General features: G+C 52.6%; 1 protein-coding gene across 5 annotated transcripts; it reads right to left on the bottom strand.

Annotated features, from left to right (window-relative positions):
* Positions 1–513: 513 nt before the first annotated feature.
* Positions 514–16,268, bottom strand: SLC29A4 (solute carrier family 29 member 4). Of its 5 annotated transcripts, none has more exons than XM_053556831.1 (11): positions 16,138–16,268; positions 12,274–12,456; positions 10,215–10,346; positions 9,858–9,971; positions 9,240–9,368; positions 7,245–7,319; positions 5,194–5,459; positions 3,688–3,826; positions 3,407–3,594; positions 1,855–2,095; positions 514–819 (listed from the first exon to the last, which is right to left on the bottom strand). In XM_053556831.1, exons 2-11 carry the CDS (start codon positions 12,443–12,445, stop codon positions 677–679), a joined length of 1,599 nt encoding a protein of 532 aa, XP_053412806.1. In that variant the 5' UTR covers positions 12,446–12,456; positions 16,138–16,268; the 3' UTR covers positions 514–676. The 5 variants fall into 5 exon arrangements, with proteins under 5 accessions (XP_053412806.1, XP_053412807.1, XP_053412808.1 ...); XM_053556832.1 differs by having other exon boundaries at positions 12,274–12,451; positions 16,138–16,263; XM_053556833.1 differs by lacking the exon at positions 16,138–16,268 and having other exon boundaries at positions 514–789; positions 12,274–12,506.
* Positions 16,269–24,653: the final 8,385 nt, after the last annotated feature.

Here is a 24,653-nt window from a genome sequence, read left to right as displayed (position 1 = left end):
GGTAGGGACTCTGTTTTGTAGCCCCCAAACTTGTCTCCTGTATCAAGTGGAGGGGAGCTGGAAGGGTGTCGAGTGGACATGGGGCAGGCCTGCTCAGGGGGTACTGCTCCTGTGGACACCGAGAGGCCAGCACAAATGTGACTGGGGTCCATTCAGACCCAGGATACGATTCCTTCATTGCTAACAGAGACCCAGTGTTTAAGAACAGGGGGTGGAGGGGAGAGGCATGAGGTAACAAGGCTGGGGGCTGCCCCCTCTTCTGAGGGCCCTGAGGTTCATGGGAAAGGTGGCAGCTTGGTTAGGCTGCACCCCGACCAGCACTGTGGATGCTGAAAACAGACCTGGGTGGCATCATTGGGAGCAAACGCCCTGACTAGTGGTCTCCCATCCTGGGTGGTCATGGGTCTGAGCCCAGAGATCTGGCCTAGCTGGAACTAGGGCATCTGCACAGATGGAGGGTGACAGCGGGTGTGAAACCAGACACAAAACAGTGCTGGGCCGAGCCCTGGGCCACAGAAACACTTCCAGCCTTGGCCAGAGCAGTGGCCAAGTGGACCCAGGGAGGGTGGTGCTATCAGCACAGGAGGAGGCCTGGGGCCCCCAGGCACTGCAGACAAGGAGGGGGCTCTGCAGGCCTGGGGCAACATCAAGCCCTCAGCCCCTGTGGGTAGGGGGCTCAGAGGCCAGCAGGGGCAGAGCCATTGGTGGTGGAGGTGAGGAGGCAGCTACCATGGGCATCCCGTGTGAGGCTGTAGGTGAAGTAGGCCACGGCAGAGCCCAGCGTCAGCCCTGACATGTAGGACACAGTCATGGTGTTTCCTGCGGATGAGACTGACCTAAGGTGGGGTGCAGGATACCCACCCTTCTAGCTTCGGCTTCTCAGGTGGAAAGTGCGAGGTCAACTGCCAGCTCCCAGAGCTCATGACAGCCCTGGTGAACATGCTGGCCACCTGGCTTCCTGCTAACACTTTCTTCTGCCTGGTCTTGGCCTTCCCTGGCCCCATGAGGCAACCACCAGGTACCCAGGCCTCACCTGCTTGGTCCCCAAACCTCAAATACCTTTATCTCTATCCTCCAGCTGCCTCCTTGTCAGGGACACTCTGGAATGTCAATGGGCATCCTGAATGCACTGTATCCCAAACTTGACCCTAATGTCCCGTATCTTAGTCAATGGCAGTGCTGATCTTCCTGCCCTGAGCAGTGGGGCCTAAACCTGGTCTCCCCCTGCACACCCCTCTGCTCTGGGTCTGCAGTCAAAGAAGATCCAGAATCCAGTCCCTCTCTAGCCCCGTACCCTGTGTTCATGGGCCTGGGCTGCTGCAGGGGCTCCTCCCTCACCTCCCTGTCTCCACTGAATCTCTTCTTACTGTCCCAGCAGCAGCCAGACCAATCAGACTCCCCCCACTACTTCTGTTCCCACTGCTGCCTCAGGGCTTTTGCACATGCTCCTGCTTGGCCACTCTCTCCTCGCAGCTCCACATGCTGGCCTCTCACTACTTCCTCTAGGTCTTTGCTTGAAAGTCACCTCCTCAGTGAGGTTTTCCCAGATTGCCACACAAAATCTCCCCTTCTCTGATCTATTCTTTTTCCTGGTACTTACCACTACCCAACATATTACATCTGCTTGTTATTTGTCCTTTTATTGGCTATCTCCACCTCTGGATTTTCAGCCCCACAAGCGCCAGGAACATTGTTTTGTCCACTGAGTCCCCACCCCAAAGACCGTATTTGGCACACAGAAGAGGCTCACTAAATAGTTGTGGGATGAATGAATGAAGTGACCACCCTAATGCACATGCCTGCCATCAGACCATGGTCCCTCATCAAGGGTGTTGGCTGCAGGCAGGGCCTTACCTGCCAACTCCCGCTGCTTGGGGCCCACCTTGCTGGCTGCCAGGATCATGGGAACACTGCCAAAGTAGCCATTGCTGACACCCATGAGCAGGGAGAAGACGCAAGGCCAGGCGGGGTGACGCAGGGCAGGCATGCCACTGGGGTAGACGCACAGGATGAAGAGGGGGATGAAGACCACACGCAGGCAGGAGCAGGCCAGCAGGTGAGTGTCCCGCCAGGCCACTGGCAGGGCCGCCAGGATCTGTTGGGAGCCAGGAAAGTGGGCTACCTGTCCCACCCCACTCCCCACCCCCGGCTCTGCCCACTCAGCCCATGTTGCTGCCCTTCTTCTCTAAAGCCCCCAAATTCCACTTGTTTTTTGTTTGTTTTAAGAAAAATACTGATTTTTAATCATGCACAAGGTAAACTCTAGGCTCTGTCATCTTTCAGCCTAAAAATTAGCAAAACCTGGCCAGGTGCGATGGCTCATGCTTGCAATCCTAGCACTTTGGGAGGCTAAGGCAGGTGGAATGCCTGAGCTCAGGAGTTCGAGACCAGCCTGAGCAAGAGCAAGACCCCATCTCTAAAAATAGCCAGGTGTTATGGTGGGCACCTATAATCCCCAGCTACTTTGGAGGCTGAGGCAAGAGGATCACTTGGGCCCAAGAGTTTGACATTGCTTCAAGCTATGACACCATGGCACTCTACCCAGGGTGACAAAGTGACACTCTGTCTCAAAAAAATAAATAAAAATTAAAATTAAAAAACCTATTACAACTGGGAGGCGCCTGTGGCTCAAAGGGGTAGGGCGTCGGCCCCATATGCTGGAGGTGGCGGGTTCAAACCCAGCCCCGGCCAGAAACTGCAAAAAAAAAAAACAAACCTATTACAACTAAACACTGGTTTCCACCCCCCCATACTTGTTACATTATTCATTTGTTACAGCAACACCTAGTCCTCCCATTCCATGGCAAAGTTTTGGGGTGGGGGCCTTGACCCAATTTGAGAAATGAGGACCCCCAAGGCCCAGAGACTCAGACCACCTACATCAACTCACACGTCTAGGAAGTGGCAGGGTCAAGATGTGAACTCACTAAGCCTTGCTCCTTCTCCAAGCACAGACTCCTTTCTCAGACCTTTCAGCTGTGTGACCTCAGGTGGATGGCTCCCTCTCTCTGAGCCTCAGGCTCTGCATTCATTAAGAGTAGGCTGCTTCCAGCCTGCCCCTAACTCTAACCCTAACTCCAGGCCCCACTCCCACTTCCTGCAGGGCACTTGTAGCAGATTCTTCTGGTTTCTTCAAGCCACACCGGATGCCCCTGTTCTCCCTGGGTACTCCAGGTGGCCAGCACCTGTGTTCATCCTCATGGAGGATCAGCAACTGTGGGGCAGGAGGGTGAGTGCTTCACCCAGCATCTGTGACCCAACTGATGCTCTACAACTCCCCTGGGACACCGGGCAGGGGCAGCCCTCCAGGCCATGCTGTCTGGGATGGCAACATTGCTGGGCTGCCACCCTCCCCACCAGGGAGCCACACGCATCCCCAGCCCAGGGACCTCCCACCCCTGCCCACCTTGCCTACGAAGTCTGACAGGTTGAACACTGCCATGATGAGGATGGGCAGCCACTCGCCCAGCATGCAGTGGCGGATCTCGGACTCGAGGCCAGGGAACAGGCACAGCGTGATGAAGTAGGTCACAGCGATGGACAGCATATCGGCCCAGATGACCCGTGCCACCACGTAGCGGTGCAACAGCAGGGCTGGAGGCATGAGGGAGTCAGAGGGTGGTGTCTGAGGGGCCCTGCCTGCCACCCAGAAAAAAACACCCACAGGGCCTAGGGGCCTGCCCTTACCCCTGAAGGTGGGCCAGCTCCGCTGGACTCTGGGTCGAGGCACGTCAAAGCGCATGTAGGCACCCCCGCTGCCAGTCACCTCATGCACTGGGCTGTCCTTCGGGGATCCGCTAGTGGCCAGGGCTGAGGCTTGGTGCTCCTGGAAGGAAGATGGCATGGGGGCGTTGGGGTGGACGGGCCCCTAATCCAGGTCCACGGGGAGGAGGAGCCACACTTAGACTGGCATTCAGTTTGTACCTACTGTGTCCAGGACACCATTCTGCCTCACCTTACTGAGGCCTCTCAGATTTCTGAGGTGGCAAATTCCACCTTGTCACCCCCAAGGGCTCTCTGTGTGCTACTGACCAAACCAAGCACAACGTCGCAATCCCCCTCACCCAGAGGTCCCTTGAGGCCTCCCATGCTCTGTCCACAAAACACAGCAGGTTACTCCCAGCATCTGAGCCCCTGCACATGCTTTGCCCTCTGCCCCCAACACCCTTCCTGTGGGTTTTGGCATCTTCTTCTTCAGATGGGCAGCCCAGAAGCCTCTCCTAGAATAACTTCCTTGACTATAAAGGGGGCTGGCTCCCAGACCTGTCCTTTTCTATCCTGGGCCTATCCCTTGGCAGGGGGGTTCCATGAGGGACAGAATTTCCAGCTCACTGCACGGTCCCCAAAGACCTGCTGGATCAAGGTTTATGTGACATTTTGGTTCTACTTTGCTGATGAGGTCTGGTGACCCTCAAACAGCTCAGCTTGCTCTGCTTGCTTCCATGAGACCAGCACTCTTGACCTCATCTTGAAGGTGTCCCCAGGCTTCCACCTGCCGCCACAGGCCCTGGGAGCTATGCAGTCCTATTACCACCAGAGGGCACCCCTACCCCCCAGAATGGCCACTTGGGCAAACTGCACAGTACCAGGGCGGCCCTCTGGCAGAGGTTGCCAGGCTGAGGACCCCAAAGGGGAAGTGCCTCTGTGTTGTGACAGCAGGAAATCCAGCACAGTCGGCCCCAGACTTTGGCAGAGCGGGGGGCCATGGAACTGAGCCTCTGGCCTTTCCTGTCTGCCTGTTTTCCCTCTGCTTCCACCCTCTCCCATAGGTCCTGCGGGAGCTCTGCCTCTTCCCCTCGCATGTCCTGTCTCTAGGTTAGGGTGGAAGAAAGTGTAAGCTTAGAGAGTTCACTGTCAGGCTGAGTTGATACCACCAGGGTTAACCCAGCAGGTGGTCTGTCCCAAGGAAATAGAAAGGTGGGGTTTCACAGCACACAGGGCCCATGTGTGCCCCCATAATTATGGTGGACACAGCAGCTGGCCAGAGCCTCAGACAACAGGTTGGGTGGAACCACTAGGGAGAACACCTTAGGTTCACATTAGAAAGCCAGGGCCTGAGACAACACGGGGCGGGGGCGGCCCTGGGGCACAGCGGGGTCCGCTAGCCTAGATCTGGGCCCAGAGAGCTGCACACACACCCCAAGCGGCTCCTGTGGGTGCCTGGGCCTGCTGCCTTGGGGGGCGGACACTTACGAAGTGGATGTCCTCGGCAGCCACGTCGTGGTGCACGCGGTAGCCAGAGCCTCTGCCCAGGCCCGCCCGGCAGCCCCGCCGGCTGTCGCGGGGCCGCGCGGCGTAGTAAAGCACAAAGCGGCTGCGGCGCACCAGCAGGTGCAGCAGGAAGCACAGCAGCTCCAGCCCCACCGACACCAGGAAGAAGATGAGCGTGCTGGCGCGCTCGTCCGGCAGCAGCAGCTTGGTAAGGATGCGGCTCAGCGAGATCATCACCCCGGCGGTGCCTGAGGGCGCGAGGAGCGATGGGGGGCCGGGCTTCGCAGCCAAGACCACCCCCCCATCACCCCACCTCCCGCGCTCAGCCCGGCCCGCCCCGCGCCCCCACTCAGCCCTGCCCCAGCCCAGTTCAGCTCGGGCGGCCCAGCTTAGCCCCTTTCCCACTCAGCCCACCGGCCCCTGCCCAAACCCTCCTCATCCCTCCCAGCCCTGCCCAGCTCCCAACCATGCCCTACTCTACCCTCCGCTGGCCTTGCCCTGACCTCCCTGCCCCGAGTCACCCCTCCATCCCTATGTATATCCCTTTTATTCCCCACCCCCTCAAGAGGTGTCTTACACTCTCCTAGGAGCTGCACACTCAGACCCGCCCCTCCTTCCCAGCTCATACTAGTACCCCACAAAGAAGGAGTATTTCTCCTGCTGTGAGCCCTGTGGGGCAGTCTTGGCTTGAGGGGAGACACACAAACACACACACTCTCTTTCTCTCTCTCACACTCACACACAAACACACACACGCCCTGCTGGGTGAGAGTCCACAGACAAGTCACAGAGACCCATATACACACACACACACACACACTCTCTCTCTCACACACACACACACGGGCCCTGTGGGGTGAGAGTCCACAGACAAGTCACAGAGACCCGACTGCACACATCCAGCCAAGGAACTGAAGGGAGGTGGATGTGGGGGAGGGTGGTCAGAGAACTTCTGGGAGGGGCCCTGAAACTAAGTCTGCAGGATGCCCATTTCTTTCAGGGGCTGGTAAGAGCTCATGAGAGCTTATGATGGAGAAGTTGGAATCCCAGAGGTCATGATGCCAGGAGGAGGGCCAGGCAGGGGGGCTTCCAGTGGGATTGGAGCTTCCTCTAAGTGTGCTCTCCCACCACTGAGTGTCAGGCAGGGGCAGGTCATGGCTCTGTAGGCCACCCCTAGGGCTGCTACAGAGCAAACTTAAGCTACCCAAACCAACACGTCAGCATCCCTATGGCAGTCCAATCTTGCACTTCCTCACAACAAAATCTACCTGAAGTGATCTGTCTACCTAGCTGCCTCACAGGAACCAGGACCCCACAAAGGTGAATGTGGGAGTTCTGGGGTATGTGGTCAATCTCACAAGGTCGAGGGCCCACAAAGGGAGAAATGGAAACAGCATGGGCTCCTGGTCTGGCCTCCGCTTCTTGCCTGGGCTGCCCTGGCCCTGGCTGCTCCAGGCACATCTGCAGGAAGGTGCCATATCAAAGCACGGGGCTGGTCCATGTGGCCAGGCTAAGGGCAGTGCTGACCCTCTGCAGACAGGAGTCAACTGCCTGGACCAGAAGCTGGATCAAAGGGGACAGATTAGAGCAGTACTGGGCATCAGGTAAGGTTCGAGCTTGAGTTAGGGACTGCCACTTGTTGAGAAGGGGCAGATGGGGAGTGATGAGGTAGGCTCAGGAGATTAGAATTTGAGAGGCTTATGAGACACCCACATGGTGGGGAGTTTGAGGACAGCTTGGTGCTGAAGGTATGGCACTCGACCTCATGGCCGCAGATGGACACACAAGATGCACACCACACACAGGCTCACGGTTCTGAAACACTCCAGCCACATGCTCAGAGAGGCATGTACTTCTCACATCACAAAGGATCACAAACTCCAGAAACAGGGTGCACACACGTGTGCACGCAAGTTCCTTCCATCTGAGAGTCAACCCCACTTCTTCCCTCAGCGAGGCAAGGAGAGATGGTGGTCACTGTCCCCAGCCCAGCATGCCCAGAGCTCATCTCCTGGGGGTCTGCAGATACTCACTCTCCCCGGTCATCACCCCCTGTGTGTACCTCTTGGGCAGCATCCCCGTGTATCCGTAGAAGCTAGATTGCTGCACTTAAGAGAGAGAGAGGAAAAGCCATGAGACACCCCTATAACTTGTCAGCTTGGGGAAAATCCAAAAGATTGAGAGCATCCTGTTGAGGGTGAGGATGTGTAAATACCTGTTAACACCACCAGTGGCAGGGAGATTTGACATCACCACCGAGTGGCTGGGCAGGAATGCTAGATACTGCCCACCAAATAGTGCCCATGCTACTGTTGAATCCTCATCCCTGGGGGCAGTCAGGGTCAATGATGAGCTCTGGCATTAAAATGTGAGCAGAAATGACATGTGTCACTTCTGAACAAGTCAGCAAAAAGCCCACCTGGACTTTCAACCTTTCTTTTTCCCGCAGTACTGACAGAGGCAGCCACATGTTGCAGGGAGAGGTAGGCATTGTCAGCCTGAGTCCCCGAGACATGAAGCAGAACATACCCCACTCCCCCCAGCCCCAATGCCATGGGTTGTCAGGCAGCAGGGGCGAGAACCAATAAGCCTTGTGCTGTGAAGCCATTGAGCTTTCTGAGCTCATTTGTTATGACTCATCCTAACCAATAAATTCAGAGACCCAGCAGGATCCAGGGAAAATAAAAATGCACTGGCTCATACTTCGAGGCTATCAAATCCATGCCTAGATGTAGACCCTGGGGCAGCATTTATCAGACTAAAATCTGGTCAATGGCAACAATTTTTTTTTTTTTATCAACAAAACAGAATACACTGAGCACACTGCTTGGATTGGCCATGATCTTTCAGGAAACCTTGATCTCATCTATAAACACATGCACACATGTTTACAGGACCATAGCATAAAATGAAATCACAGTCAAAAAAACGTGAAAGCCCACAAAACAACTGACCCTTGCAAAATGTCTCTGTCGTGTCACATGGAGGCAGGCCAAGGAAACTTCCTGGATTAAAGGAGATTTAAGGATGAAACAACTAGATGAAATTTGTGATCCTACAGAGGAGACTGGGTCAGGGAAAAAAATGCCATAAAGGACATTTGCAGGACAATTGGCAAAATCTGAATTATGGGTTGTAGCTGAAATAGCAGTACTGTATGAGGGTTAAATTTCCCAATTTTGGCAATTGTGATGTGGTTATAGAAGAAATGTCTTGGTTCTTAGAAAATGTACCCTTAAGTATTAGTATTTAAGCAAGAAAAGTGATAATATCTACAACTGTCTCTCAAACAATGAAAGGGGAAAATATATGTTATTTTATATTGGCATACATTTAGTGGGAAATTTATGTACATGGAGGGAGGGTAGAGAGGGAGAAAGTGTGCACATATAAGTTCTTGGTATCATTCTTGCAAGTTTCTATAGGTTTAAAATTTTCTCAGGATAAAAAAAATTAAAAAAAATTTTTTTCAGGATAAAAATTACATGAGGCTCGGGGACTGTAGCTCAGAGGCTAGGGCGCCAGCCACATACAGCGGAGCTGGCGGGTTCAAATCCAGCCCAGGCCTGCCAAACAACAATGACAGCTACAACCAGAAACTAGCCTGGCATTGTGGTGGGCACCTGCAGTCCCAGCTACTTGAGAGGCTGAGGCAAGAGAATTGATTAAGCTGAAGAGTTTGAGGTTGCTGTGAGCTGTGATGACACGGCACTCTACTAAGGATGACATAGTGAGACTCTGTCTCAAAAAAAAAAAGAAAAAAATTAAAAAAAATAAGTAAAGATTACAAGAAAAAGAAGTTTGAAAGCCATTGTCCAAGAGAAACAGTGGCATGGTGACAAAGGCAGGGCAGTCCTTACAGGCTTGTTTCTAACAGAGAAAACCAGTGGCTGCCTCAGTGTTTGTGTCTGACAGACACATGCTCAACACCTGGCCAGCCCAGATCACCCTGAGTCATGTGACACCATCAGACAAGCCGGGCTGGGAGCGCAGTGGCTCAGCTCCAGCCCCGGGACCCCGGGTCATACCTGTGCAGCCAAAGGCCACGGTGCCCACAGCAGCCAGGTTGATGGCATAAGCCTGGTCACGAGAGAAGAGCTGCAGCCACACGTCACAGATGCTGATAAAGAGGAGGGGACCCAAGGCTAAGAGGTAGCCTGTGGGAGAGAGGCTGGTGGTGAGGGGATGGTGAGCCAACTTGGTAGGGGCCCCTCATTCCTACCCATCCCATGCAGTCAGCTCTTTCTACCCTTCCCCCCTGGACACTGGGAGGGCCAGGGATGCCTCAGAGGTCTAAGCAAGACACCTCAGAAGACTTCCTGGAGGTGCTGCTTTGAGCTGGGCCTTGAAGCTGGGTTGTCACCATGAAGAGGAATGGGAAAGGAAGAGCACATCAGGCAAAGGGGAGAGCTCAGGCAGGGGCCCAGGGACGGGACACCTGGTGCTCGAAAGCCTCCAAAGGCAGCATGTTGGCTTATTGTGGCCCCACCATAGCCAGACCCTCTTTTCCTTACACTAAACCCCAGGGCATTCCTAGGAAATGTGCCCATTTTACAGATAGGCTGTGTGAGGCTCAGAGAAATGAGGTAAGTGAGAACCATGAGTGCAAGGGGAGGAGTCCTGCGGCAGGGTGGGGTCAGGTGTACCTGCTGTGATCCTGGTGTGCAGGTCCAATCTCTCCACTAGGACATTGTTGAGAAGCACAGCCACCAGTGCCACCAAGATGTAGGTGAGGCTCATGTCAAACACAATAGATGTCCCTGTGGAGGGGCCAGCCACAAGTGCTCAGAGAGAGCCCATACTCCCTGCACCTTCCCCTGCCAAGGTGCTACTTCCTGGCCCACTGCCTATAGAGGGTGGGTGACTCCCCTAAAATCACTCAGCAATTTGCAGCTGAGCCAAGGTTTAAATAAAATGGGTTCGCAGGCAGGGTCCTGCCTGGTGAGGCTCCTGGGGGTTGTGGGCCAGAGCTGAGTGTGCTGGGAGCATGTGGGGAGACCCACCTGGGTACTTGTGATGCAGGTGGTCCACGTCAGTGATAAAGCTGTTGTATGGCAGCAGGAAGCCCACCCCGGCCAGCAGCATTGCAAAGTAGATGGCGTGGTAGCGGTCGTCAGGCACTGCCTCTTCCACCACTAAAGCCGGAGACATCAGGTAACGAGAACAAGCCCACTCATGGCACACAGGCTGCTGGCCACCACCACCAGCATAGCCACTGTCCATCTCTATGGCCATAGCTGCCCATGCCTCTGCCACTGTGGCCACTTTTGAAAGTTGCCAACCATAGCCAATGCCACCATATCTACTACCATCACAGCCCCTGAAATGGCCAGCTTGGTGAACAGTGGACTGTCTGTTTGAAGACCACCTATGGGGCCAGCTGGGTGGTGACACCACATGGGACTAGGGCAGGGCTCTCCAGGAGGCAGTGTGTGCCCTAAGTTGGTGTCTGAGGCAGGGCACACTTTCTCCATAGTCAGAACACGTGCTCAGGAACCAAGGGGTGAACATGGAGTGGTACCTGCCTGTAGTGACCCACTAGCAAATCTCTGCTTCCCAAGTCCATGACTTCTGGCTCTGCTGGCCTTGGGGTCTTAGCCCCAACCTGAGACCCAGTAATTCCACTGAGCTGGATGTTAGGACTGTCAACTGGCCACCGGGGTTGGGGGGTTCCCCATGGCCCCCATGGCCCTGAATCAAGACTCAAAGAAGAGGCCTCTGTGCTGGGGGAGCGTGGCCCTGACCAGCAAAGGGAGATCAGGCCGCTACTACATGTGGGGATAAGAAGGATATGTTTGGAGTATAGGAGATCCCGACAGCATCTTAGTGCTTCCATTCCCTGGAATTGAAATCTGTGGAAAACTACAGCCCTATTCAAAGCAGGACAGTTAATGGCCTAGGCATCCCAGGAGAGAAGGTTTGGGTCCCCCCGGCAAAGCACAACCAGGGGAGGTATGTGCTGACAACACAGGGAACACAGACGGGCAGTGGGAGAAGGTCGATATAGAGAACCCTGACCACGCCAGCTATTAATACCAACACCAAGGCCCCTGTCACCACAACCATCACAGTTAAGGCACCACTGCCACTGCCACATGACCACCATCTGCCCTTATGGCTGAGGCTGCCGGGGCCACTACACGATGTCTACTGCCATACCTCAGGACTGGCCCTGTCCACACACATCAGGGCAGGGAGGTAACCTCAATCCACTGCAGGGCTTGGCCAACAGAACCCCCACTGCCCATCTGCTGGGAGACAGGAGGGAAGCAGAGAACACCCCCACTTCTAGCCCCAAGTGGCTCTGGTATCAACAAGAGCTACCAAAGAAGAGCTGTTGCTCATGGGGTGTCTACTGAGTGCCTGGCATGGTCCGAGGCCACAGCTTCTGGATCCTGTTACAAGCACACTGACACCGGTTTCTTTCCCCCTTTCTAGGTGACAGGGCATGGGCCAAAAAAGAGGTGACTTCCTCAAGGTCTCCAAAGGAGGCAAAGGAGGGGAGGGGAGGCAGGGTTGAAGCCAAACCTGTCAGACCAGACCTGCTGCTGCCCACTCAGCAAGTCTGCTCTCACAGCCAGCTGGCCTCATTCCTCAATGAGGGGAAACTGAGGCCAGAGAGGATAGGCCCTTTCCTAAGGTCACACAGCTGGGTCAAAAGCCAGGTCCTCGAATTTCACACCCAGTGCCCCTTCCGGGCACTTCCCTGCTTCCTATCCAGTTAGGCATGGCTTGCTTTAGCCAATGAACGTGACTAAATTGACATATGTCACTTCCAGACAGAAGTTTTATGGGCCACAGCATGATTTGCCTGCTCAATGAGCCCAGAAGCACATGTTGAGACAGAGCCTCCTCTGCCCGGATGCATGGTTGGAGCCTCTGATGACCTGCTTGGGACACAGTACCAGAGTGAAGGTGGACATGTTCGTTTCCACACCACATCTGCCCCATCCTGATAGATACTGTCTCCACTGCTCCATGATTGCCCAGGGCTCCCACCAGGAGTCCTGAGGCCAAGTCCAACTTTGCAGCAGACAGGAGCCTTGCTGCACCCTCACTCACCAGAGTCCACGAAAGCTGGGACACCCCTGGCCCTAACATCTGGGTCCGGAGTTGCCTCTGTGGCTGCTGCCTCCAGCTGGTGACTGTTGAAGCTGAAGCTCATTGCCACTGTCCTGTCTGGTGTCTCCACCACGCTGGGCTCCTTGAGGCGCTGACTCCCAATGGAGCCCATGGTGGCCTGTGCTATGAGGGAAGAAGAGGCACGTGAGGGAAGAGGCTGCCCCTGGTCCCACTGCCAAGTTGCAGAGGCTGTATTCACTGTGGGGGGACACCCTTTCCACCTATTCCAGAGGCACTTAAGCAGAAGGGTGATGTCACCTCTTTATTTTATTTTTTTTTTTTTTGAGACAGTCTCACTTTGTCACCCTTGGTAGAATGCTGTGGCATCACGGCTCACAGCAACCTCTAATTCTTAGGCTCAAGCGATTCTCTTGCCTCAGCCTCCCGAGTAGCTAGGACTATAGGTGCCCACCACAACACCCGGCTATTTTTAGAGGTGGGGTCTTCTCTTGTTCAGGCTGGTCTCAAACCTGTGAGTTCAGGCAATCTCCTCACCTCAGCCTCCCAGAGTGCTGGGATTACAGGCGTGAGCCACCTCCCTCGGCCTTGTGATGTTACCTCTTAAGAGGCTCACCTTCACTGCCATGGATAAAGGGCAGGAAGGGGAGGAGGCCAGGTGACTAGCTGAGAGGCTGCTGCCCTGGGAGCAACCATGGTGGCCTGCATGGCAGCAGTGGGCACTGGAAGCAGATGGAGTAGAGAAATGTTTTGGAGGTGGAATACCAGGACTTGGTGAACAGTCAGGAACAGAAGGAGACATGTCCTGTGCGCCAACCCTGGGCTGCAGGCATCCCATGCATCATTTCTGCTGGGAGGGAGGTGCCCATTTTCACTCATTTTTCAGCTGAGAAAAGTAAGGGTTAGAGCAAGTAACTCTCCAGTCTCAAAGGCAGAGAGTAGGTTAAGTCCAGACTCAAACCAAAGTGACTCTGGACCATCATGATGACCCTCAGTCCTGGGGCCAGCCACCTTCAGTGGCAGGAAGTTCTTCCTGTAGTCTTGCCTTCGTGTTTCTTGCTTTAATTCAGATCTGATAGCCCTTACCTTTAGAAGAAAAGGAAGGAAGGAGCTAATTGATCCATGGTGGAGTGATCCCACTGTATAAACAACTGTGTGTGTGCCTGAAGAAATGTAGTTTTTCCTCCCCCAAATAACTATGTTTCTAATAACATTTATTTATCTGATTGCAGAAAGGACACATGCTCAGGGTAGGGAATTAGATACAAAGATAGATATTGGAAACCTAAGCATTGGGTGCTGAATGTGGTGTCTCAGTTTCCCTAGCCCCACAAGCATGTGGGAGAGCCTGTGGAAGAAGCTGGAAGAAGGCCACCCCCGAGGGGGTCTCATGTGCTTGGAGGTGCTCTGGTTTCTCTGGGGCTGATTCGCCACTATGCCTGTCACCTCTGCCTGCTCTTGTCCCATTCCCTGGGCCTTGTTTCCCTAGCTCTGTGCTTCAGTTTACCTCTTCCCAGCCTCCAAGCAGTTGCACAGACCAATTCTCAAGCATCCCCCTCAAGAGCTCACTACAGAGTTTTCACTGGGGTCGGGGGACAGGGGTCTCACTAGGGCCTTGGAGCTGGAGACTTCCTCACTTTCAGGTCTTTGGGAGGCTGGGGAAATTCTGGCCTTGTCAACTGGGGGTTCACCCAGGTGATCAGTACCCATGACTAGCCAAGAGGAGGCCGAGGCTTCTTCATTACCCAGTGACCTGCCCCTCACCAAGCTCAAGGCTCTCCTGAGGGCCCCCTCACCAGCTCCAGCCTCTCCTGCCACATCTGGAGCTGGAGAACTGAGTAGGGCTTAGAATCCAGCTGGCTGGGTGTGAAGGACGGTAGCCTTGGGCAGGATCCTACACACCCATCCCTGCCTGTGACATGACCGTGCCAGCCTGCCCTCCAGAGTTGCTGGGAAATGACAAAGAGTGGAAGCCTGGAGGGCCTCTGGTCTCAGGCCACCCAGCCTCTCTCTTCCCTGAAGTGCCAGAGGAGCAGGGAACAGTAGAAAGGTGAAGGTCTATGGCAATCAAACATTGCTCCTGCCAGTCCACTCAGGATGTCAGCTCAGCCCCAGAGGTCATCTGCACCCCAGAAGGCCTGGTCTGTGTTCAGCAAGCACACCGAGAGGTAGCCCCAAACCCTCAGTGCCCCCAGCATGCCTGGCCAAGAGGCCACACCACCCTGGGAGGCAGATGTGCTCAGCAGCCAGCCAGGAGGTGGCCCTCTAACTCCCTAAGGCTCATTCACTAACACCACCCAGCTCCACCACTGTCCCCACCGCGGAGGGAGCAGGGGAGCCTACTGCAGCACCTGCCCCAGCCTCTCCTAGGCTGTGGGGCTCTAATTCTCTCCTTCCTGGACCTAGCACAAGAAACACCAACAGCCCAGGGCCTCTGATCTTCCCCTTCTCCGGTGTCCCTTTTAATTAGGATTTAAGAACATGCATATAGGCTTAACCCAAGCATTTACAGGGCTCTGCTGTCCCCAACTCTGAGCTGCCAGGACCCCTGCCTGCCTCTAGGAGGGGGTTTCAGAGACACAGGTCATTTCTTTGGCGTTTGGGCCACCCCTCAGGCCTCAGTTTACCCACCTCACTTTTGTGAGGATTCGGCAGAGGATGAGAGAGTACTTCACAGACAGGGAGGGGTAGATGGCTAGTGGGGGAGGCTTGGCTGCACACAGTAGGTGCTCAACAGTCACACAGGCTGCCACCTATGGACCTCAGCAGTCTTGCAAAAGGTTGACTGAGGAACAAATAGGCTGCATCTGGGCACTTACAGCTCAGACTGGAGCCTGCCCAGCCCACTTTTTGTGGCTCTCCCATTTCAGCTGGAGATGGACATAGGAGATGGATTTCCGAGGTGGTCATATCTCAATGTGTCCTGGGGCAGTGGGAAGAGCCTGGATCCCAGTGCCAGGCTGTCCCAGCTCTGGGGCTATGCTTTACCCCCAGACGGCGAGAGGGGACACAGGAAACAATTCCACTGGGAAAGCTGGCCTGCTTGCCCTCTCCGGGCCACAGCCCAGGTTACATGGACCCCGTGACTCCCCGTCGCCTTTGCGTAGGCTGAGATTCCCTTGTCTCTGCAGCCCTTTCCACAGCCAAGAACTCTAGGCTGCCCCAACTCCTGTGTGCAGGACTATGGCTTACAAGACCCTTTGGCCCCCTTCCCGGAGTCCCTAGGGGGCAGATGAATGCACCCAGCACAGGCGGGCAGGGCCTGACAGGTGCCCTGTAGCACCCCAGGTCCCCCATACTGCTCTGCCAGGGTTCCTACATATCCCCAGATGCTCGCGGCACCGCAGGCTCCTCTTGCCTGCCCGACCCCACAAGCAGCAAAGTTGGATTCCAGATCTGCGCTCTCAGGCAAAGGACAGACACCTCAGGCAGCTATGCGGAGGTGACCCTGCACCCAGACCCGGCCTCTTTCCAAGGAGTTGGACGGGGTAGCCGCGGAGGGGGCGAGATGGAGCATAAGGAGGTCCAAGCAGGAACTTTGGGCAGGGGCACCCATAGACGTGTGCCCGGCGGAGGACATGGAGCCAGACACGGCTGGCAGGGCCCAGGTCTGGGTCCTGCGCTCGCAGCCGGGGTGCTGGGGGCCGGTCCGCTCCCGACATCGCCCGGGTGGCAGCCCCTGTTTCTGGGACAAGGTTTGGGTGGGGGGACTCAGAGCCCGGCCAGCGTGAGTGCAGACAGGGGCTGCTGCGCCGCAGACAAAGGCTCCGACAGGTCCCGGCCGGCGTGTCTCGGCGCCCCGGCAAGTCCCCGCCCCTGACCGCCACCGCCGCGGCGACAGCTTACCTTGGCCGACCCGGGCTGGGGTCCTCGGCGCGCCCCACCCGCCCGCGCCACCCCCGCACCCCGCTCCCTGCGACTCGGGTGGGGCGCGGTCGGCGTCCTCCGCGGGCCCCCGGGTTCCCCGGGCCCCTGTAGTCGAGCGCGTATCAGGGGCGCAGCGGCGGCTCCGAGCACAGCCCGGGATGCCGCGCTCCGCCCCCGCCCGGCGCGCCCCGCCCCGCCCCGCCCGCCGCCTCCCCCCTTCCCCCCTCCCCTTTCCTCTCCTTTCCCTGTCTCATCTCCTTCCCCCCTCCTCCCGCTCTTCACCTTTTCTGTCCTACTCCTCCTCCCTCCTCTCTCGACCCTCCTTCGCTCTCTCTCCCCTCCTCTCCATCCAGCGACTGCTGGGATGAGGGCTGAGGAGAGGGTGAGGTAGCAATCCCCAGGGCAGGAAATGGTAACCCCAGGTGACCGCAGGGTGACCTGTAGCTGACCTAGCCCACCACCCCCACCCTTGCTGCCTATGCCCACTGCCCCCCACCCTCTGGGGACACTCACTGGAGCAGGTGGGAGGGAGGTACAGATCACCCAGGAGTGACCAGTCTGAAAACTTTTTTTTTTCCTTTTTGAGACAGTCTCACTCTGTTGCCCAGGATAGGATGCTATGGCATCAGCCTAGCTCACAGCAACCTCAAACTCCTGGATTCAAGCAATCCTCATGACTCAGCCTCCTGAGTAGCTGGGACTATGGGTGCCCAACACAATGCCTGGCTAATGTTTTTCTTCTTCTATTTTTAGTAGAGATGGGATCTCACTCTTGCTCAGGCTGGTCTCAGACTCCTGCGCTCAAAGGATCCTCCCGCCTGAGCCTTCCAGAATGCTAAGATTACAGGTGTGAGCCACCTTGCCTGGCCAAGTCTGAAAGTTTTGAAGGAGTCTGAAAGTTTGAAGCTCACGGCCTGGAGAGTGGACAGAGAGTGATCCCAGTCAGGTCTGGGTGCTGCAGCTGATCTCTACCCCAAGCTGTGCCCTTGTCCTCCCTTGACAGTATCTCTGCCCAGTCCCTTTCTCTTCCTAGCTTTGGATTAGATACTGATTATGTCACTTACCATCACTGAGCCTCAGTTTCCTCCCCAGGTAAATGGAATTATAACTCTCCCTTGAAGGCTGTCCCTGGACCTTCTGCACTTCTCTCTGAGTTTCTTTTTACTCAGCTGTAACATGGCCTTGCCACCCTGAACACCAATATTGGAAGCTAATCAGAGTTGGGCCTGGTTAGTACTGAAGAACCCACCTGGGCTCTGGCACCAGACATATGCCCATATGGTGGGTAGGGACTAGGACTTTCAGGGAGGGGTGTCTAGTGGCAAGGTAAGTCCTTCCAGGGCCAGGGCATCTGTGGGAACCAGGAAAGACCCACCAGGACTGAGCTGCCAGGTGGGATCACCACAGCTACCTGCCAGAGCATCCTCCAGGTGCCCTTCCTTCACCTTCCAACAGACTAGCTCTTCTGCGGTCCCTAAAACACACCTCTGCCTTCAGCTCCTCCAGGGAGAGGGTCAACGTCCTTTATCAAGGCCTCACCCATCTGCTCTGTGAGACTAGAAGTCAAGGAGACTAGGGAGATTAGGGACTAGGTTTGTTTTTTTCTGGGTCCTCAGAGCTCTGTGGGGTGTGTAGCATATAATAGGAACCAAATATTTGCTTGAAGGGTGGCCTGAATTGGGTGCTGAATAAGGAGGTGTCCAGTAAAGTGAAATAAGCCTGGAGGGAGTTGATACACTCTCAGGTAGGGGGAGGTATCTCCTAGCCTTCCTCTGCTGCTGTCTGGGAAGGAGGTGGCCAGTTGGTTGTTCAGCTAATTACTTTTATTTATTTATTTATTTATTTTTGAGACAGAGTCTCGCTTTGTTGTCCTTGGTAGGGTGCTGTGGCATCATAGCTCACAGCAACCTCAAACTCCTGGGCTGAAAGTGATTCTTTTACCTCAGCCTCCCTGGTAGCTTGAACTATAGGGGCCCACCGCAGCACCCAACTATTTTTTAGAGATCGGCCTTGCTCTTGCTTAGGCTGGTCTCAAACTCCTGAGCTCAGGCAATCCACCCACCTGGGCCTCCCAGAGTGCTAGGATTATAGCCATGAGCCACCACGCCCAGCCTCAGCTAATTACTCTTAAAATTAATGAGTCAGTGGGTCCTGAAAGTCTAGCAGGGTTCCTCAAACTACGGCCCGCGGGCCACATGCAGCGGTGTGATTGTATTTGTTCCCGTTTTGTTTTTTTACTTCAAAATAAGATATGTGCAGTGTGTATAGGAATTTGTTCATATATTTTTTTTAAACTATAGTCTGGCCCTCCAACGGTTTGAGGGACAGTGAACTGGCCCCCTGTTTAAAAAGTTTGAGGATCCCTGGTAGAGCATTGAAAGGGATCCTTGGCCCAGGCAAATATCCTGGGTGTGAGGAGGTTTCTAAATAAAAACCATTTGGGAGGGGCAAGACACTGTTCTAGACTCGGAGACACATTGAGGTCCATGCCCACATGGTTTTTCAGTCTAATGGGAGACTCTGGCAATAAACAAGTATAGTAATTTTGGCAGCATCAAATTCTTGGAATATAGTAAGATAGAGAAATAAAACACATGATCATGTGTGGCTGTGGGGTGGCTTAAGTACCCAGGGGTTCTGCAAAAGCCTCTCTCACAAGATGACATCTGGGTTGAGAGATTTGAATGATGAAGAGGAGCCCATTGTGGGAAGGTTTGTAGCAGGAGTGTTCTGGGCAGAGGAAATACCCAGCACAAAGTTCCCAGACTGGAAAAAATCTCATTAAACTCAAGAACAGAAGGAAGGCCAGCACATCAGGAGCAGAAGCACAGAGAAGGGAGGCTGGGAGACAAGGTCAGGGAGAGAAACCAGCCAGGGGGGCTTGTTGGCCATGGGAAGGAGTTGGAACCCCAGTAGCAAGACCTAACCTAGGTTTTTAAAACTTCGCCCTTGCTGGGTTGCTGGTGGGAGTGCAAATTGGAACAACCCTCTGGAAGGTAAATTGGCTTTAAAAACATGCTTATCTTTTGATTCAGAAAAATCTAGCCCAAGGAAATAACTCTAAATACAGAAAAGGCTTCATATACAAAGATGTTTGTTATAATCACCAAACACTACAAATAGCCTCAGTGCTCAAGACAAGTGCATAATTAATATTGCTCACAGTAGGGAGCAGATGACATGATTATTATGTTTGAAAAACTCAAGAAAAGCAGTGGAATAATGTGTAACCCCACAGAGAAATCTTAAGTCACCACTAGGCTATGTGGTTAGAAAGGGTTTATAATAATATGGAAAGCTCATGATGCGAAAGTGTTAAGTGAGGCAGAAGCAGGAAATGCAAAGAAATACAAAAGATACTTTTCACTGTATACAAAAAAAAATGGAAAAACTGGGTAAAATTATTTCCTAGAAAATCATAAATGAGGAGAAAAGTTGCTATCGGAAGAAGAATCTAAATAGAACAAGCACTGGAGAGGAAACAGAAATTTCTTAAACTATTACTTCCTTGTCCAAAACACCAGACTTAGGCAGTTTCACAGAATTAAAGAATTTTACCCAAATTTTAAAGGCAAGAGAACCATATTGCAACTTAAAATATTCCAGAGCACAGAAAAGAAAAGCTTCCTAAGCCTGTCAAGGAACTCTAAGAAAACAATAGACCAGTTTTACCTATGAACATCAGTATAAAATCCTAAGTAAAATGTTAGCAAACAAGGCTTGGCACCCGCAGCTCAGTGGTTAGGGCGCCGGCCGCATACACCCAGGCTGGTGGGTTCGAACCCGGCCCAGGCCTGCTAAACAACAATGACAACTGCAACAAAAAAATAGCCTGGCATTGTGGTGGGCGCCTGTAGTCCCAGCTACTTGGGAGGCTGAGGCAAGAGAATTGCTTAAGCCCAAGAGTTTGAGGTTGCTGTGAGCTGTGATGCCATAGCACTCTACTGAGGGCGACATAGTGAGACTCTGTCTCAAAAAAAAAACACAAACGTTTTAGCAAACAAAATCCAGGAGCATATTAAAATAAAAATACTTCACAACAAGCAAATGAAAGAATAGTGTCATATAAGGAATGATGTTAACATGTGCCATTAACATCATTCATCCTATTAATAGATCTGAGAAAAAAATCATATGATTAGGTATATAGATATGAAAAAAGCATTTGATAAAATATAACATCCATTCTTTTTTTTTTTTTTGAGACAGAGTCTCGCCTGCACGTCTATCCAGCTCCCTTCTCCTACCAATCCTATTTACCATGCTTTTCAAAGTAAGTTTCTTTTTTTTTTTTTGTGAGAGTCTCTCTATGTCACCCTTGGTAGAGTGCCATGGCGTCACAACTCACAGTAACCTCCAACTCTCGGGCTTAAGCAATTCTCTTGCCTCAGCCTTCCAAGTAGCTAGGACTACAAGTGCCCACCACAACGGCCAGCTATTGTTTTTGTTGTTGGTGTTGCAGTTGTCATTGTTGTTTTAGCTGGCCCGGGTTGGGTTCAAATCCGCCACCCTCAGTGCATGTGGCCGGCACTGTAACCACTGTACCACAAGCACTGAGCCATAACATCCATTCTTGACATTAGGATGGGCTTGGGGGAAAAAAAATAAAAGAATGGATTATATACATATATATATCCATTCTTTTTGTTTTTAACAAAAAGACAAGATCTCACGCATTGTCACTTTGGCCTGATCATAGCTCATGGCAATCTTGAACTCTTGGGCTCAAGTGATCTTCCTGTTTCATCCTCATGAGTAGCTGGGGCTATAGAAATGTGTCACCATACCCAGCTACTTTTTTAATTTTTTTTTTTTTTTTTTGAGACAGGGTCTTCCTATATTGCTCAGGCTGGGCAATATTGAACTCACAGCCTCAAGTAACTCTCTGGTTTCAACCTCCCAAAGTGCTGAGTTTATAGGTGTGAGCACTGGCCTATGTCTTAATTTTTTTTAACTTTTTCTTCCCTCACTCCTTCCCTCCCTCCCTCCCTTCCTTCCTTTCTTTTTTAGATGTAATCTCTCTCTTGTCCAGCTAGACTGCAGTAGCATCATAGATAGCTCCATAGCTCACAGCAACCTCAAACTCCTGGAATCAAGAGATCCTCCTAGCTCAGCTTCCCAAGTAACTGGGACTACAGGCACACCACCATGCCTGGCTTATTTTTCTATTTTTAGTAGAGATGGGGTCTCCGTCTTGCTTAGGCTGGTCTCGAATTTGTTGCCTCAAGTAATTGTCCTGCATCGGCCTCCCAAAGTACCAGGATTATAGGCATAAGCCACTGCACCTGGCCTAAAATCTTTAATAAAATAGGAATCAGACATTTTGTGTGTACTGCATGTCAAAAGATGCCACCCATTAAACCAAAAACAACACTTGGATGTTCGCTCTCTCCTGTGTTATTTAGAATTCTCTCCCTCTCCCTTTCAGAGTTCTAGCTGGAAAAAAAAAAAAAAGACATAGAAAATTGGGAAAGAGGAGTTATTGCTATTTGCAGGTGACAGAATTACATAAATGGAAGATTCAAATGACTGAAATAAAAAACTTGTCAGAGATTTCAATAACCTTCCTACTAGTGGGGCTCAGAAAACAGTATCCCAATATGAAGGCCTCAGAAACAAATTTTTTTCTGACTTTCTCCAGTCCTCCTGCCTCTCAGATCTGTTCATCCCTGAAGCTAAACTAACAATAGAAACTATAATCCTTCTTCCCCAAGGTCATAAAAGCCAAAACCCCTTTCCTCAAAAGCCAGCCATGAAACCTAAAATTTTTCTGGGTAAAAACTGACCACAAAGAAATTATCCGACCTATCTTGTTTGGTCATAAGACCTATCTGTAGGTCATAAGATCCCCATTCTAGAGAGGGCCCTGCTCCACATTCAGAAGGGAGGATGCTGCTCAGAGAGGCCAAGGAGAATGTGGATAGGCCTTCCTGGGTTTCCTCACTCTGTTAGCATTAGATCAATCTTATTTTTTTTTTTCCACTTTGTCACTCTTGGTAGAGTGATGAGGCATCATAGCTCACAGAAGCTTCAAACTCTTGGGCTCAAGTGATTCACTGGCTTCAGCCTCCCAAGTACCTGGACTACAGGTGCCCACCACAATGCCTGGCTATTTTTAGAGACGGGGGTCTCACTCTGGCTCAGGCTGGTCTTGAACTCCTGAGCTCAAGTGATCCACCTGCCTTGACCTCCCGGATAGATCAATCCTTTTTGTACAATCATATTTCTTTATTGAACCTACCTAAAAGTGGATAATGTTCCTTGTCATTTTGGGTCTTCATTCTGAAGGCTCCTGTGTGCACACATTAAATAAATGTGTGTACCTTTTCTCTTTTTAATCCATCTTCCTCTTGTTTGTGATTTTTTTCAGTGAACTTTTATGGGCCCAGGGGCTTTGGTTCCTATACCATATAGGTGCAACAGGCAACTGTTTATATAATGTGTGCTTTTGTTAAAACTCAGCAAAGGTTCACTTGAAATTTTTGCATTATCATTGTTTATAAATTTTGCCTAAAAAATTAAATAACAAGCTTTGACTTCTAACTAACAATATGCACATTTAAGGCATGAAGCGTCTTGTTTTAAACTGACTTTGAGGCAGTGCCCGTAACTCAGTGTGTAGGGTGCCAGCCACATACACACAGGCTGGCAGGTTCAAATCCGGCCCAGGCCAGCTAAACAACAATGACAACTGCAACACAAAAAATAACTGGGCATTGTGGTCAGTTCCTGTAGTCACAGCTACTTGGGAGGCTGAGGCAAGAGAATCTCTTAAGTCCAAGAGTTTGAGGTTGCTGTGAGCTGTGACACTACGGCACTCTACCAAGGGCAACATGGTGAGACTCTGTCCCAGAAAAAAAAAGAAAGAAAGAAAGAAACTGACTTTGAAAAGCATGGTAAGTAGGCTTGGTAGAAGAGGGGAGCTGGATAGACGTGCAGGTGATAATACAGCAGTGATGGTGTGAGTTCATGGGACAATTTTCCACCTTTTTTTTTTTGTTTTGAGACAGTCTCATTCTGTTGCCCAAGCTTGAGTGCTGTGGTGTCAACCTACCTCATAACAACCTCAAACTCCTGGGTTCAGGGGATCCTTCTGCCTCAGCTTCTTGACCAGTTGGGACTACAGTAGCCCACCACCACACTTGGCTAATTTCTCTATTTTTAATAGAGAGGGCGTCTTGCTCTTGCTCAGTCTAGTCTCAAACTCCTGAGCTCAAGCAGTCTTCAGTGCCTTGGCCTGTCAGAGTGCTAGGATTACAGGTGTGAGCCACCTCACCTGGCCTCACTTTTCTTCATGTTTAAAATTTTCATTATAAAATGTTGAGGGGAAAAGAAAAATAAAGACAGCCCAGGGGTGCACCCCACAACCCCTGTGGAACTGTCCCAGGCTATGGCTATGTGCCATCTGCTTCCTTCAGAGCTCAAACCTAATTTATTCCCAACTTATTAACTTAGAGCCCATTAGAATCTTTCCCATCAGGCAATGCATGGAGCTGAGAGCAGACTGAGCACCCTGCCTGAACACAGAGAGGGAGCCACTGGCTGTTTCCTCCTCAGACTCCCCTTGTAGGCATGGCCTTCACATAGTCAGCTCCCCTAATTATTACGGGACTGGGGTATCCACTGAGCCCCTCTTATAGCCCAGGGAGCCAGATGAAGAGTGAGCTGGAGTTCCACTGGAAGATGGTGACCTCATAACTATGGCACCAGCCATTGTCAAGGTAGGGACACACTAGCATTAATGTTCATGGCAATCCCAGGAAAGAAAGAGCACTGAGGATGGGCCCTGGGGCCATAGCTTCAAAGCCTGACCCATGGGCAGGAATGCCCCCTGCAAAGTCCTCAACTCTCAGACCCAGGGAGGAGCAGACCCTTGGTTTGGTATCACCCAGCCAAGCCATTAGCATCAACCATCTCTGCTGTGCCAGGACAAGACACACACTGTGGAGTCAAACTCATAGGAGATGATACCCAGCCATCTGGGCAAAACAGGCAAATAGAATTGACAGATGAAACTCTGGGTTCTCTCCCAAGAGGGCAAGGATGGCCAGAGGCGTGGTGCAGGGGTCTGCGGGGCAGGGTAGAGGGTAGGGGTGGTGCTATCACAACAGCTGTGTGCCAAGCTCTGGGCCAAGTGCACTGTCTGCTCAGATCCTCTGGCATCTCTGGCAGTAGAAGCTGTTGCAGAGGAAAACCTCAGAGGCTGGGAGAGGTGGAGGGCTCATCCCAGTCATGTGGCAGCCCCTTGCTCCCTCTTCTACCTGGTCTGTCCTGTTGGGGGCTGCTCTCTGGAGCCCCCAGACCTCTAGGCCTAGAAATTGGGGAGCCACACCCCAGGCAAGAGGTGATCTGCAGACTGGCATAGGCTGCAGGCAGTTGCTGGAAGCTGGCCCAGGCCGGGAGGCGCTGCCTGGCCTGGCTCCAGGAGTTTTAGCTGGAAGAAACCCTCATCACCAGCTGCTATGAATGAGGTGTGGGGGGAGGGGCATGTGGGA

Source organism: Nycticebus coucang, chromosome 12, assembly GCF_027406575.1.
Source record: "Nycticebus coucang isolate mNycCou1 chromosome 12, mNycCou1.pri, whole genome shotgun sequence".
Taxonomy (NCBI): domain Eukaryota; kingdom Metazoa; phylum Chordata; class Mammalia; order Primates; family Lorisidae; genus Nycticebus; species Nycticebus coucang.
Note: the sequence above shows the minus strand (reverse complement) of the source record. Positions and strands in the feature narration are given on the sequence as shown.